At 35.6% G+C, this 14474-nt stretch overlaps 2 protein-coding genes and 1 long non-coding RNA gene across 3 annotated transcripts; 1 reads left to right on the top strand and 2 right to left on the bottom strand.

Annotated features, from left to right (window-relative positions):
• Positions 1–2692: 2692 nt before the first annotated feature.
• LOC112091543 lies at positions 2693–3641 on the bottom strand. Its single transcript, XR_002902189.1, has 3 exons — positions 3375–3641; positions 2895–2976; positions 2693–2753 (listed from the first exon to the last, which is right to left on the bottom strand). It is a non-coding gene; the product is annotated as an uncharacterized LOC112091543 (long non-coding RNA).
• A 286-nt stretch (positions 3642–3927) lies between these two features.
• Positions 3928–7415, bottom strand: LOC21409600 (plastid division protein PDV2). Its single transcript, XM_024165488.1, has 2 exons — positions 6972–7415; positions 3928–4655 (listed from the first exon to the last, which is right to left on the bottom strand). The coding sequence occupies exons 1-2, from the start codon at positions 7224–7226 to the stop codon at positions 4029–4031; spliced, it is 882 nt and encodes a 293-aa protein (XP_024021256.1). The 5' UTR covers positions 7227–7415; the 3' UTR covers positions 3928–4028.
• Positions 7416–10061: 2646 nt separating this feature from the next.
• On the top strand, positions 10062–11580 carry LOC112091558. Its single transcript, XM_024165552.1, has 3 exons — positions 10062–10085; positions 10567–11334; positions 11494–11580. The coding sequence occupies exons 1-3, from the start codon at positions 10062–10064 to the stop codon at positions 11578–11580; spliced, it is 879 nt and encodes a 292-aa protein (XP_024021320.1).
• Positions 11581–14474: the final 2894 nt, after the last annotated feature.

Here is a 14474-nt window from a genome sequence, read left to right as displayed (position 1 = left end):
AAGAATCTCTAAGCACAGCACGATGTTAGCAGCGTATAAAAAAAATGCTCTGACATTTTAAAAGAAGAGAAAATCCTTAATTGCGAGACAGCTAGGTTAAAGTCACAAGATAAATACCTATAGTAGAAGGGTACAAAGTGAGCTCGGGAGTTGACATCATCAGAAACAATGTCATTCTCGGGATATAATGCAGAAATTTAAGTTAGAATTTGTTTAGTCTGGAATAAATTTTAAGACTTGAACTAGTTCGAAATATTTCATGAATAAGAATATAAAATGATATTTAATTATTCAGAAATTAATATTGGACTGTAAGTAGTAGATTAACTTACATGAGCTAAACTAATTACCTCTAATCAGTATAAATTTAATCTGTTTGGAGGAAATATTTGAGGATAAGATCAAGCATGTAATCTTGCCTTTCAGACACTTTAAATAGTGAAATTATTAGGGTTCTCTTACTCTCTCTCTCTTGCTCTCGTTCACTCTCTCTCCTCTCACGTTCTCTCACAAAACCGTCTATGGCCAAATACTCAATTTGAGATCCGGACTTCCATTTTTGACACAGCCAGTGTCAATAGATAGATCTCGACGAGCTGAGTTCAACGACATGCGGCACGACCTCCAACTCCGCCGAAATCAGCCGTAATCGCCGGCCAAAGTTTTGAAAACAACTGAAACTTTTGATCGCGACATTTCCTCTGTCCGACCTCCGATTGAGGTGATTTCAGTCCCTATGGACTCAGTGTAGAGACACCCAGAAAACCCATCCATTTTCACAGCTCAATGATAGCTGGATCACCGCCGTCCATGGTGGCCAGAATCACCGCGCCGCCGCCGTTATTTTTCTCTCTCCCGGCCGCCGTGGATGTCACCGCCCCCACCAATTAACTCAGAAGCCGATGCCCAGTAGATCCCGACCAGCAGCCACCGCCGCCGTTGTCGTTGGCCGGAAAATGAAGCCACCGCCGTCGTCCGTGGAGGTAAGAGGTGGTTCTGACGATCTAACCGTTGGATTGTCGTGAGTTTGGTGTCAAAACACTCATAACATCATGGGTAAGAAAACCCCTCAACCAATTTTAAGATTTCATGATCGAAAATGTGAGATTTGATTCGCCGAATTTTACCGACGTTGCCGGTCCCGATATGTACTGTTACAGGCCGATTGTTGTGAAATTGACCGCACCAATAGACTCAGAATGGTCAATTTAGGGGGGTAGGACCCAAGTCCGCCGTAGAAAAACTCTCCAGGAGCCTCGGCCGCCGGCTATTAAAGACAATGATGGGTCACCATTCTGTAATAGATTCAAGAAAGAAGAAATCGCCCTGCATGATTTGTTGCAATAAATTTATGTTAGCTTTTCTTGGAACTAAAAAACGAATTAAGGTTTTCACAACAATTTTTAACCGTCGTCAAAAGTTACGGGATAAAACACCATCATAGTAACTAGAATCGGGGCGGTTTAAAAAGCAAATAAAACTTAGAATGGTGAAAAATGTAAGACATTAACAAGAATACATAAATTTATTGAAAATGAAGAAATTTCTCTAGGCGGGTTTATTTACCCTTGCCAACGATTGTAGCTGAATCTCCATCCATCCAAGCTTGCAACAAGAAACAGCCAGGCAGATATAGCAACATGGAGGACATCTGATGAATGCTGTGAGGATTAAAATAATAATGTTAATAAAATTGTGTAGCATAATTAAAATTTACACAGGATTAGAAAATATTAAAAGAATTTATAACATACGTTAGTATCGGATTGAATAAAATTCCATAGTATTTGCATGGCATTTTCAGTTTCCTCTGACCTAGTTGAACCAAACAAGCTTGTTATAGCCAAACACTCCAACTCCTCCATGAAAATAAATTAGTACAAGATCAAATAAACTGTTTGGATGGTATATTCAAATTATGATTTGAAATTCAAATTTTTTGTAAAAGAAAAATATTGTATTAGAATCAAATATTTTAGTTTGAGTATATGAAACAAACATGGCCTAAAGTATCATTTATCCCCGCACAATCAGGAATAATGCTAAAAGACACTAACGGTGTTGAACACCAACACTGAGAGAGAATAAATTCCACGGTGTGGCCCGGGCTCACTTTTTATTAAATGTGGTGCTCAATACTTGTGTGTCCCAAGTATTTTTCCAGAACTAGCTATATATGTGTAAAATCTACCGTTACCTTTAAGGGTTTAGGTCCAGACTTGAGGGCTTTAGAGAGTACAGGAAGTAACTCCCTGTATATCTCATACTCATTATCTTCATTGTCAATAATTATAGCCAACAAGCCTGACAAATTCAAATAATAAGAAACCATAGAATTAATAATAGAAAAGACAACATCAATTGTGTTTGTATTTGTGTGTGTGTGTGTGTTTTTTTTTTTTTTTAATTAAGGATAGAATGTCAATATACTTGCCTATAGCTTGAGATGCTAAACGCGACTCTTTGGCAGAATTTTTCTTGTTCTTGAATAAATTTAAACACCGATAAAGGGTGGTAGCAAAACTAGAAAAAAAAAAAAAAAAAGTTATAAAGAAAGAAACTTTGAACTGGTATGATAAATATTTAACGAAATTGAAATGGATGAAATAGAAATTGTAACTATATTTCAAAGAAAAGAGAAAAAAAGAAAAAGAAAAAGACTATACTGGGTTTGTAAGCATTCACACTCCGAGTTAGAGTAAAAGGTTAAGCCCTTGATGATTGATTTTAGTGCATCCTCCCTCTTGACACTCCTTCAATAAAATAAATAAATAACAGAAAATTAGATAGATCATGCCAAATTTCCAAAATAAAAAAAGAAAAAAAAAAGAGAAAAGGGAAAGGAATAGATTGATTATAAATATGAATATTAACAAGAAGAAAAATATATTTACTTTCTCTCAAGTAATTCCTCTAAATAATGCTTCATTCCCTTATAAGAATCCAGAGGAATTGTGCTGGCTTCTTCTATGCTTACTGTTTAATTAGTATCAAGGGAATAAAAAGTTAAACATCAATTATAAAAAATTAGTAATAATTCCATAAAATAACATTACAATTAGTAAACATCACCCTCTTTATTTAAGATAGCTTATTTTAATCAAAGGTAAACTCTAACTTTTATTTTATTTCATTTTTTTTGTACGTATAAGCCAGTATCACGTTTGTCCTTTAAAAAATAACTACATTTATTGTTTCATACATTTATATAGAAAGTAAGAATTAAAAAAAAAAATCATCCTTTTGGTTTGTCATTAAGTAATATAAACGTCATCAGTGATCCATGTTTAATTAGATTTCATGTTTCTGAAAAACCTTAACAAAAATTAAAAAGTGCTGATCCAAAAGAATACGTATAGATTAGCAATACTTACACTTCATGATGCTTCTGATTTCTGGATACTAAGTTCCTGTTCTTCACTTTTCTACTTGTTCTTTTCTTTTCTTTTTTTCTTCTTAAACAAGTTATGAAGTTCTTCAATCCGGTAAGTAAAAATACGTCCTAAGCTTCCTTTTATAGGCACCACAAGTCCACAGCCAAAGTCCTAAAACAAATCGAAGTAGAAAGTAAGATCTAATTCCTAATTTGAAAGGAAATCTAATTCCTAAATTAATAATAATGCCAAATTTAAAATCCTAAACAAAATAATATTCAGTTTAATGTCATTACTACCCTTAAAATAATTAACAAAAGATTGATCCTAACCCCTAGTTCCCAAGACACGAAAAACATAAATAAATTCGTAAATTAGTCCATCTTTACATTGAATCGAACGCTTATAAAATTAAAGTGCTCATTTAGTTGATAATCAAAATTTAAATTTCTGTAGGAAAAAACATTGTAGCAAAATTATTAGACTAGAGATTTGAACCCTTTTACCAAACAAGCACTAAGAAACAAAATCATGAGAGAGAGAGAGAGATTACTTTTTTTGAAATAAAATTAGACCCTTGATGAAATTTTCTCGTTACACCTCAACACAAAGAAACAAGATATACAGAAGAAGGGCAAAACGAACACTAATAAATTAACCACATCCATAGTTTACATCTGGTTTTGCAGCTGCCGAGGAAAACGGAACTTCAACTCTCTCTTTCACAAGACATCGAGCCTCGCCATTTTCCACCACCAAGATTTTCCCAGGTGGGCAGTTAATGCTTGATCTCTTTTCTTCAGATGCTTGTTGATTAAAGAAGCTCAAAAGCTTCAAAGGGGTTTCTCTACCCGAAAATTTAGGCCCGAAGCCAGACAGACTCAACACTGATACCACACCAACAAGGGTGAGCACTGTCTTTGCTGCCACACCCAAAAAGGACCCCATTCCTCTCGAATTCTTATTTCGCTCCAACTCATGTGGATCCTTCTTTTCTCCGTTTGTGGCATCACCGGAGGTTACACCATTTCGAACAATCTTGTGCAAAGATGGCAAATAGCCGTTATCTCTACGCAAGGATTGCGGAGGGCGGGTTGGGTATGGTGGAAGCAGGAGATCATTGTTCCGCTCCACTGTCTCGCCAGCAAAAGCAGATGCCTCATTTATGACTTCCAATTGCTCTCCTTTGTAGTCCTTCAACTTATCAAGCAACGTCTTGCGGCTTTGTTCAATCTCAGCAAGAGCAGCTTCTCTTTCATACCGTTGTTGTTGCTGCAAAGCCTGGTGATAATGGAAACAATAGAGCTTTAATATCAGTGTCTATCAAATTCAAAGTGGATGTGGTAGATATCGTTAATATGCATTAAAGATTAAATACCCTTATTCAGTCTTGGAGTGTTTAAAGATGAGATCGTTTCTGCTTCAACTTTGAAATTTAGGGACTAGGATGCTATCTCCGGGAAAGACTAAGAGATATCAATCGACAATTATCATACAATGAATATATATATATATTTGACTAAATGAAGTTTCAGATAAAATGTGAGCACATATATGAAGATTCTAAGCGGCAGATGGATCATGGGTGGAAAAAACTGATACACAATTTATTGAGTCATTAAACTACTTGATGAATAAAAATCCACTTCCTAGGCTGCCACGACCACATGAATATCATACTCAAGGAAGTACAGGGTCATCCCATCTTATTAGGTTGAAGAAAGTAAAGGACAACAAAAGGATCCACAGCTCTGATCTAAACATTTCCATATTTGGATCGGTACCTATTATGCTTACATTTGAAAGAACACTGACATTTAAATAATGTATCCTCTTCATAGACTCCTCCTATTTCATTAGTGGTGGTAACCAGTAAGGATAGCTTTTATGTGTCTGTGGTAGTCAGATACCTCGAGAAGGGGTCAATGATCTTGTCTACCTCCGGATCACTATCTGATCCAGAAAGCAGGGGTGCTGCCCTATGAGCTTTAGCAACAGTTATATCAAAACAGTGTATTTTGACTTCATTATCAGGACTGAAGAAAGATCAAACGGTCTATTCTAAAAGCCACGTGGTTAAGCAAGCGAAGAAACATATAAACAATAATACGTGGTTAACCGTGAATGCAACTACCCTACAACAACATAACTCAGTTATATAAATGAATGTCTAGTCCCAGCTTCAGGCAGCATCCAGAAACACCCCATTTCCCAAATGTCCGTGCTGGAAGGTGATATATTGATCATGACAATCGCTACTCGAATTCTAAACATAAAGAGTGCAGTGCAATTGAGGATTTAATAAAAGGGCTTGTGCTCCATCAATTTGAACTTTATCGATTCTAAAATTTCCTCTGTCTCTAAAATCTTTGAATTAGCATGTTAACTTGTTCTTCATAATTGACATAAGGAAAAACAAAAACAAAAACAAAAAAAACAAAAACAAAAACAAAAACAAAACAAAAAAACAAACAAACAAACCATCATCGTTTAGGGTACAATGAAATCATTACTCATTCCATATGATTTTATGACCAAGAAGATATATTTGACATTGGGAAACATGATGAACATATCAAGGTTTTAAATTTCACTATTGGGTATTGAGGCGTTTTGCTTTTGCAAGATCTGGAAATAAAACCATAAAATAAACTAAATCCAAATTGCTAGATTTGGCACTTTGATAGCAGTTGCCTTTCAAAAAACCTGTTAACATGCTCACTGAAAAACAAAAACAAAAACAAAAACAAAAAAAACAAAAACAAAAACAAAAACAAAACAAAAAAACAAACAAACCATCATCGTTTAGGGTACAATGAAATCATTACTCATTCCATATGATTTTATGACCAAGAAGATATATTTGACATTGGGAAACATGATGAACATATCAAGGTTTTAAATTTCACTATTGGGTATTGAGGCGTTTTGCTTTTGCAAGATCTGGAAATAAAACCATAAAATAAACTAAATCCAAATTGCTAGATTTGGCACTTTGATAGCAGTTGCCTTTCAAAAAACCTGTTAACATGCTCACTGAGAATAAGATAATTCCAGGAAAACCAAAACAGAAAAAGCAAAAGTTAGCCAAATTTCCGAACAGAACCTAGATGTTTCAGTTGAACAAAATTTCACTTTGAATTGCCAACCAGTTCTCCCAGTCCCAGCTATAATACTGATCAGCAACTACGAAATCTTTGGTACAAATAAATAAAATCAATACCCAAATAAATAAACCAAAGAAATAAAACAAAATAAAGCAATTCAAAATTGTGACTTTTCGTATGAATATGAACCTCTAGTATATACCTTCAAAAAAAAAAAAAAAAAAACGAACCCCTAGTATATTCTTCTCTATCAAATTGGTCTCAAATGTCTAAAAAAATCATCCACAAGGATACCCTCCAAATATGAGCGTGTTTCTAATTAGTCAAAATTAAACTGAACAGAACAAAGGGGTTTTTCAATCCCATTTCACACTAACAAAACACTACAGGTTCAAAGCTAATCCACAAGAAAATTGGGGCTTTTTTTTTTTTTTTAAATTTCCAAGAGAACCCTAATTCGAAATAAAAATGGAAACTTGAAGAAGCAAACCTGCAAAGAAGAGAGCTGCGACTCGAGGGACTCAAGCGCATCGCAGATATTCAAAAGCCTCTGTGCCTCATCATCATCTTCTTCTTCCTCGTCGTCGTCGTCGCCGTCGCCGACGCCATTTTCGTTTTGGGGCAATAATTCATCTGCATCTAGGGCTTTGCGCGGATAATTTGTCGCTTTGTGAATGCAGTTTCCGATCTTCAGCCGAAGCTCCGTAGCCCTCGCGAGCACCAATCCTATGCCTTCTTCTTCCATCCTCTCTCTCTCTCTCTCTCTCTCTCTCTAGGAGGGTTTGACAATACTGGAAGGAGAAAATTTTGACTGGAACTGGATTTTCAATTCAATGGAGGGTTTGGGTTTCAGGTTTCAACGCGGGGAAAAAGTTTCTCACAACCGCCAAAATTAGCTCTGTTTCTTTCTTTTCTTTATTTTTTTTTTCTTTTGAGTTTTGATTTTGAGTATCTGGTGCTCCTTTTATAACAGAAAATATCTCTCCAATTGAGAGAAAACAAAAATGTCGCTTTCTTCATGAATCTTTATTTTATTACTCCCCCATAAAGTTAAATTTTTTTTTTTGTAAATTATTATTATTTTTTATGAGGGTAAAATAATAGGGGAGAAAATAGAGTTGTGGCTCTTATTTGCCAGGGGAAATTTGTGGCTCATATGGTTCACTTGTTACTCTCATGACAAAATAAATTTGCTTTCTGTAACCCGTAAAATAACAATTTGATAAATTATGTGATTTTTTTTTTATCCAACAGAAGAAAATGGGGAGAGTTTTGATCAGAATTCAGATATCCCAGGCCCCACAGCCTCCCTTTGCTTTCCATGCCATTAAAAGAAAAAAAAAACAAAAAAAGAATTAGTTTTGATGCTGAAAGTTACAACTTAGAAGAAGAATAAAAATGGTAACAAATAAGAACGAAAACATTTATCACCCAAGTTCTTATGTAAAACATTAGCAGCCCGTTTATAACATATATTCAAGTCAGTAATTTTAATTCAGTAGCAAAAATTTTTATAAAAAAAAACATTTTTTAATTCAAATTTTTTATAAGATAAAAAATACTGTTATTAAACCTAAATTATGAGTTCAAATATATTCTCTAAATAATCCCTAGAATACTCAAATCTTTCCTTCTATTATGTTTAATAAAATACTACAAATACTTCGATGAACGTCCTTGTCATTCAAATCGTTCATATCCACATATCAACGACGTAAAAAAAATTGGCATTCTCAACCCTTTCTTTTAGTATGTTTAACATGATATTTATTATTATGACATCTATTTAGGCTCTCGTATTTTTTCTAATTTTGATATGTCAATTTTTACATTACAAACCTCTTTTTTCTTTTCATTTCTTTTTTGAAACAAGACGTTATTAGAATGGCGAAAGACCGACATAACACATCGACATAAGCAAAACTACGCAAGTGTATAACTAGTAAAGACTAGAAACTATGTTTAAATGAGCCTTAGAGCCCGACAACACTCCACTCTATAGGACCGAAAGAACCCAACGACACAATCTGTGAAGAACAGGTCGACCGCTGAGTTATAACGTCTCTGTTACCGGTCGACCGGTTGTAACGCGTAGCGCGTGCTGACGTGGTGAAACCGACTCTAGATGGGATAAAACTTTGGGAAACCTAATTGTTACGGAAGTATGACTTCCTAAACACTATAAATAGCCCAGTTATTCATCAGATCACTTGAGAGACTTTTTGGAGGTTATTGACAAAAGATTCCTGAGAGGAAAAATTATTTAATTCTCAAGAATAATTTTTCTTTTGGCTCTCTTGTGGTTGGAAGGAGTTCAAGAATACCAAAGGGAGATTGAACGACATGTGCCCACCCGCACTCCGATCGTGGAAATGAGAATAGCAAAGAAGACCAGTTGGTTGAGGCTATTCCGGTCGTAGTTTGGAACGCTTTGATCAGTCAGACGTGCAGTTTCCTTAAATCTCAAAAGGTATGATTTAGATCTTTAGTATTTATGTTATATAGCATCATGAACATGTTCTTGGTTGGCTTTGACGTTGATTAAATTTTTTAAAATTTTGCTGCGCAGTCGATGCCATTTTTTTCCAACAATTGGTATCAGAGCCGTGGTTATTTATTCATGATGATGCTATGTACATAGATTTGTGATCTAAAAATATCTCATTTATGCTTGAATTGATATTTTAGAGAGATGGCACTCTAGGGTTTCTATATTATGTTGTTATCATGAATATATGGTGAATGGATGATTAAATAATTATTATTGATTATTATTTATAAATTATCAATGATTATTTATTATTTAATTTTTACCGCTTATGGTTCCTTAGAGTTTAGAATGGTTCTATAGGAATTTGTTCATTACAATGTAATTAGATATACGGCCTATCATCGCCGTTAGGGTTTATTTTATTTTCTTTAGTAGAAATTTTGTAAACCGGAAAACGGTATAGGAATTTTTCATGTAAAAATTCTTGAAGGAGATTTATCATGGATCTTGAAGATGAAGGATATAAAGGTATCTAATTTTTCTTGGTTTATAAAATTGTTTTGTGTTTTTTTTTTGAATAAATTGAAAAACTGCTTTGATTTCTGAAAATTTAGGTTACTGTCACATAGACACCAGTCAACCGCTCCGGTCGACCGGTTGACTATAACTGCTCTGTCACCGGTCAACCGAGCCTAACGTGACAGTATACGATTTTGCAGTTTTTTGAGATTTTTTCAAGAAAACATGAAAAATAATTTTATGATAACCAGAATTTGATCGTGATGAAGAATTCAAGGACAACCAGGAAGATTCAAGATGAAGGATCGATATATGTTTCGATTATTCTTAGTAATCTTTATTTTTTCTTTTCTCTAGGTTGGAACCATAATATTACGGTTATTATTATTGTGCTTGTTGCCTAGCTTAATTGCTTTGTATGATTGCATATAATATGATTTGCTATATATGTGATAACATGTCATATAGAATAGGGAGTGCCGCTCATTACAATTGTTCATGCATATTTTTAACATAAAACCTTATTTTTCAAAAAGATTGTGTGGGTGAGGGTTTTTGAAGAAAAGACCCATGGCCTCCATCGTTGGTCCACAGGTAATACATGGTGATACCAACCCCTAGGAAGGGATTCATTATGTACCGGTGTGGATCTCTGAGAGGATAATTTATTTGAGCATATTTTATGGTTGTACACCCCTAGGTGACAATTATAAAATATGTATCAAATAGTTGAAACGATGGTTATACACTCAAGATTAATTTAATTATTAATCTCCTCTAGGAGCTTTGCTAATTAAATTAATGGCCAAAAAAATGATTATCAATATATGCTGGGCAGAGATTGATCCGGATGGTATATATTCATTGGAGGGGATCCGTGTTTCCAATTAAATTTTGCATGATCTCCCCTAGGAGACTTGCAAAATTTTGAGTTAGGAATTATCGTTGTGAGGTTGTGATTTTTTTAAGGTTTTGACGCACAAACATATTTATTGCATTATAATATGAATATGTGTTTGATTACTAAATGTTTATGCAAGTTTGCTTATACTAGATATATGAATGTTTATTGTAGATCAAAATGTCTTCTAGCGCATTATCATCGATACTTAATAAACACACTTTAACTGGCGAGAATTTTACCGATTGGAAAAGGAACCTAAAGATCGTCCTAACCTTTGAGAAACTGAATTTCATACTAAATACACCTTGTCCTCCGGAGCCACCTGTTGATGCTCTTAATAAGGTTTTCGTAGCGTATCAACGCTGGAAGGACTCTGACGATATGGCTCACTGTTATATGATGGCGAGCATGTCCACTGTCCTACAAGCACAACATGAAAATTACATAAGTGCTCGTCAGATTATGGATAATCTTAAGGACATGTTTGGCGGCCAAGTCGCTGAAAAACGTCGGGAAGCCCTAAGTAACCTCATTAATTACAGACAGAAGGATGGGTCTTCCATAAAGGAACATATGCTGAAGGTGATGGGCTATTTGGGTGAAGTTCAGACCAATGGGGCCGACATCGATGCTGAGTCTCAATTGACCATGATCTTTGACACTCTGTCGAAGGAGTATATTCCGTTTAGGGCAACGTTTAATTTGAGTGCTAGACAGAATATAACCCTGACAGAGTTGATGCAAGAACTCCAAAAGTTCAAGCGGATGTCAACTGTTATGGAGGCCAACTTGGCTGAGGCATCTTTCTCCAAACCCTATCCAGGGAATGCAAATAAGAAGCAAGAAGCTAAGAAGGAGAGTTCTTTAGTTTCGCCAAACAAGGGTGAGAACAAGAAGAAGAGGAACCCAAACAAGCTCAAGTGCTTTCATTGTGGGAAGGTGGGTCACATGAAGAAGAATTGCAAAGACTACCTAGACTCTAAAGGCAAAGGATGTGAGTTTGATCTTTTAAATGTGGAAGCATGTCTGGTTGAGGAATCCAGTGACAACTAGGTCATAGATTCTGAAGTAACTAATCATGTGTGTGTTTCTCTGCAGGGGTTCAAGCAAGCGAGAAGTCTTCTAAATGAGAGCTTCACGTTGAGGATGGGCGATGGAACACTAGTGTTGGCTGAAGCAGTGTGAGATGTCCATCTTTATTTTGATAGTTATAGGAGTTTATTTTTGCGAGACAGTTTTTATGTTTCTCAATTTAAGAGGAATCTTATTTTTGTTGCTTGTTTATTTAAGGATTCTTATTCAGTTTCTTTTAATAATAAAGTTTTGATTCGTGAAAATAAGTCTTTTATCTGTGATGGATGGATGCAAAATAATCTATATTTGATCAAACCTAAGATGGACTCACTTCTAAACACTGAAGTTATTAATAACTCTAAAAGGCTTAAAACTTCTCACTCTAATGAGACATATCTTTGGCATTTGCGACTTGGTTACATTAGCCTTAACAGGATATAGAGGTTGGTAAAGGATGGACCTTTAAGTTCTTTAAAGGTTGGGTCCTTAGCCCAATGTGAGTTTTGTTTGGAGGGCAAAATGACCAAAAGACCATTTGGGTCTAAGGGCAATAGGGCTGAAGAGGTTCTTGAACTTGTGCATAGTGATGTTTGTGGTCCCATGAACATTAAGGCAAGAGGGGGGTATGAGTATTACGTCACTTTTATCGATGATTACTCAAGATATGGTTATGTGTACCTGATGCACCACAAAAGTAAAACTTTTGAGAAATTCAGGGAGTTTCGGGCTGAAGTGGAAAAGCAATTGGGTAAACCCATGAAGACACTTTGATCCGATCGAGGTGGAGAATACCTCTCTGATGAGTTCACTGGATACTTATTAGAGAATGTGATTCTATCCCATTTGACTGCACCTGGCACTCCACAGCAGAATGGTGTAGCTGAGAGAAGAAATAGGACCTTGTTGGACATGGTACGGTCCATGATGAGTTATTCGACATTGCCTATAACTTTATGGGGATATGCATTACAAACTGTATGTTATCTTCTGAACAACGTGTCAACAAAGTCGATTCCTAAAACGCCTCATGAGTTGTGGATGGGCAGGAAGACATCCTTGAACCATATTCGCATATGGGGATGTCCTGCACATGTCCTGAACACGGAAGCGAACAAGTTGGAAGCACGTTCAGAAGTGTGCATTTTTATAGGTTATCCGAGAGGGATGAAAGGGGGTTATTTCTATAACCCCAAGGAAAATAAAGTCGTGATTTCAACGAATGCAACATTCCTTGAGGAAAGTTACATAAATGACTTTAAGCCTCGTAGCAAAGTGGTGCTTGAGAAAATGTCGAGTGACTTGGTCATACCGACTGTTCCTTTGGAAACAGATCGAATCAGAGTAGAAAAGGAAACCCAACAACAATCTAAGGGGCTTCGGCGTAGTGCGAGGATCAGACATGAACTTGAGAGATTCATGGCCAATGGGGAGACCTTTTTGGCAGAATCTTTAGAACATGACAGAGATCCTTATACTTACAAAGAAGCTATGAAGGATGTTGATGCAAACCTCTGGACATAAGCCATGAAAACTGAGATGGAATCGATGGATTTTAATCAAGTATGGGAACTTGTAGATCTTCCTGATAAGATTAAGCCCATTGGGTGTAAATGGGTCTACAAGAGAAAGAGAAATGTAGAAGGAAAGGTCGAAACCTATAAGGCTAGACTGGTAGCTAAGGGATACACGCAAAAAGAGGGAATCGACTACGAGGAAACCTTTTCGCCTGTAGCCATGCTTAAGTCCATCCGCATTCTCTTATCCATTGCGGCTGCTCTCGACTACAAGATTTGGCAAATGGATGTCAAGACGGCGTTCTTGCACGACCATCTTGAGGAAAGTATCTATATGGTACAACCAGAAGGCTTTGGGGCTAAGGAGAAAGTTTACAAGTTGCTAAAATCCATTTATGGATTAAAGCAAGCTTCCTGTTCTTGGAACAAAAGATTTGACCAAGTGGTCAAGACTTTTGGATTCCAACAGAATATGGATGAACCTTGCGTTTATAAGCATATTCAAGATGGGAAAGTGCTTTTTTCTACTATTATATGTTGATGACATTCCACTCATTGACAATGATGTAGGGGCTTTGTCATCAGTCAAAGTTTGGCTTACCAAACAGTTTGACATGAAGGACTTAGGAGAAGCTAATTATGTTCTAGGCATTCAGATCTTAAGAGATCAAAAGAACAAAATGATAGCTCTCTCAGGCTTCATACATAGATAAAATTCTCGAGAAGTATGTAATGCAGAATTCTAAGAAAAGTGGGCAACCATCTAGGTCTGGAATTACTCTTTCGAATAGTTATTGTCCCAAGACATCTGAGGAAAGAGAATACATGGCAAATGTACCTTATGCTTCGGCGGTCGGGAGCCTCATGTATGCAATGCTTTGTACTCGACCAGACATTTGCCATACGGTCGGTATTGTAAGTCGATATCAGTTGAATCCAGGACCTAACCACTGGGTAGCAGTCAAGCATATATTCAAGTATCTGTTGGGAATAGTGTCCTAGAAGCATGAGATGTAATAGGATATTTATTATTTAATTAATAAAAGAGTTTATTCATCATTTTATGTGCATATATTTATGAATATTTTATGAATATCAAATGAAAATTCCGTAATTATTTATGTAACCTTAAACATTGTATATAAGTGTTATATACGAGAGGATAATGTTTAATGACAATAATAAAAAACGTTGTTCATAATGAATTTAATTAAAGTTCAGAATCTTTAATTAAAATATTATTAATACATGTCATTCCCATTGAGAATGGAACGGTGCTATCCGCACTGTTAATATGGTGAGATATTGAATTAGTGTATTTCGCATAATGAGATTGTGTGGAATAGGGACATAGCCACAATATGAATTTCTAATAATTTCTGTTAAGCATAGAAATTCTAATTGAGTCTACCGATAGTCATATATAGAATAATCTTAATCCTGAGTTCTTAACAAACTCCTATTTATGGATTTGTGTCTTTTGATTTACTC

The sequence above is a fragment of the Morus notabilis genome, unplaced genomic scaffold (assembly GCF_000414095.1).
Source record: "Morus notabilis unplaced genomic scaffold, ASM41409v2 Scaffold115, whole genome shotgun sequence".
NCBI classification, from domain to species: Eukaryota; Viridiplantae; Streptophyta; class Magnoliopsida; order Rosales; family Moraceae; genus Morus; species Morus notabilis.
This window is presented reverse-complemented; position numbering and strand designations above follow the sequence as displayed.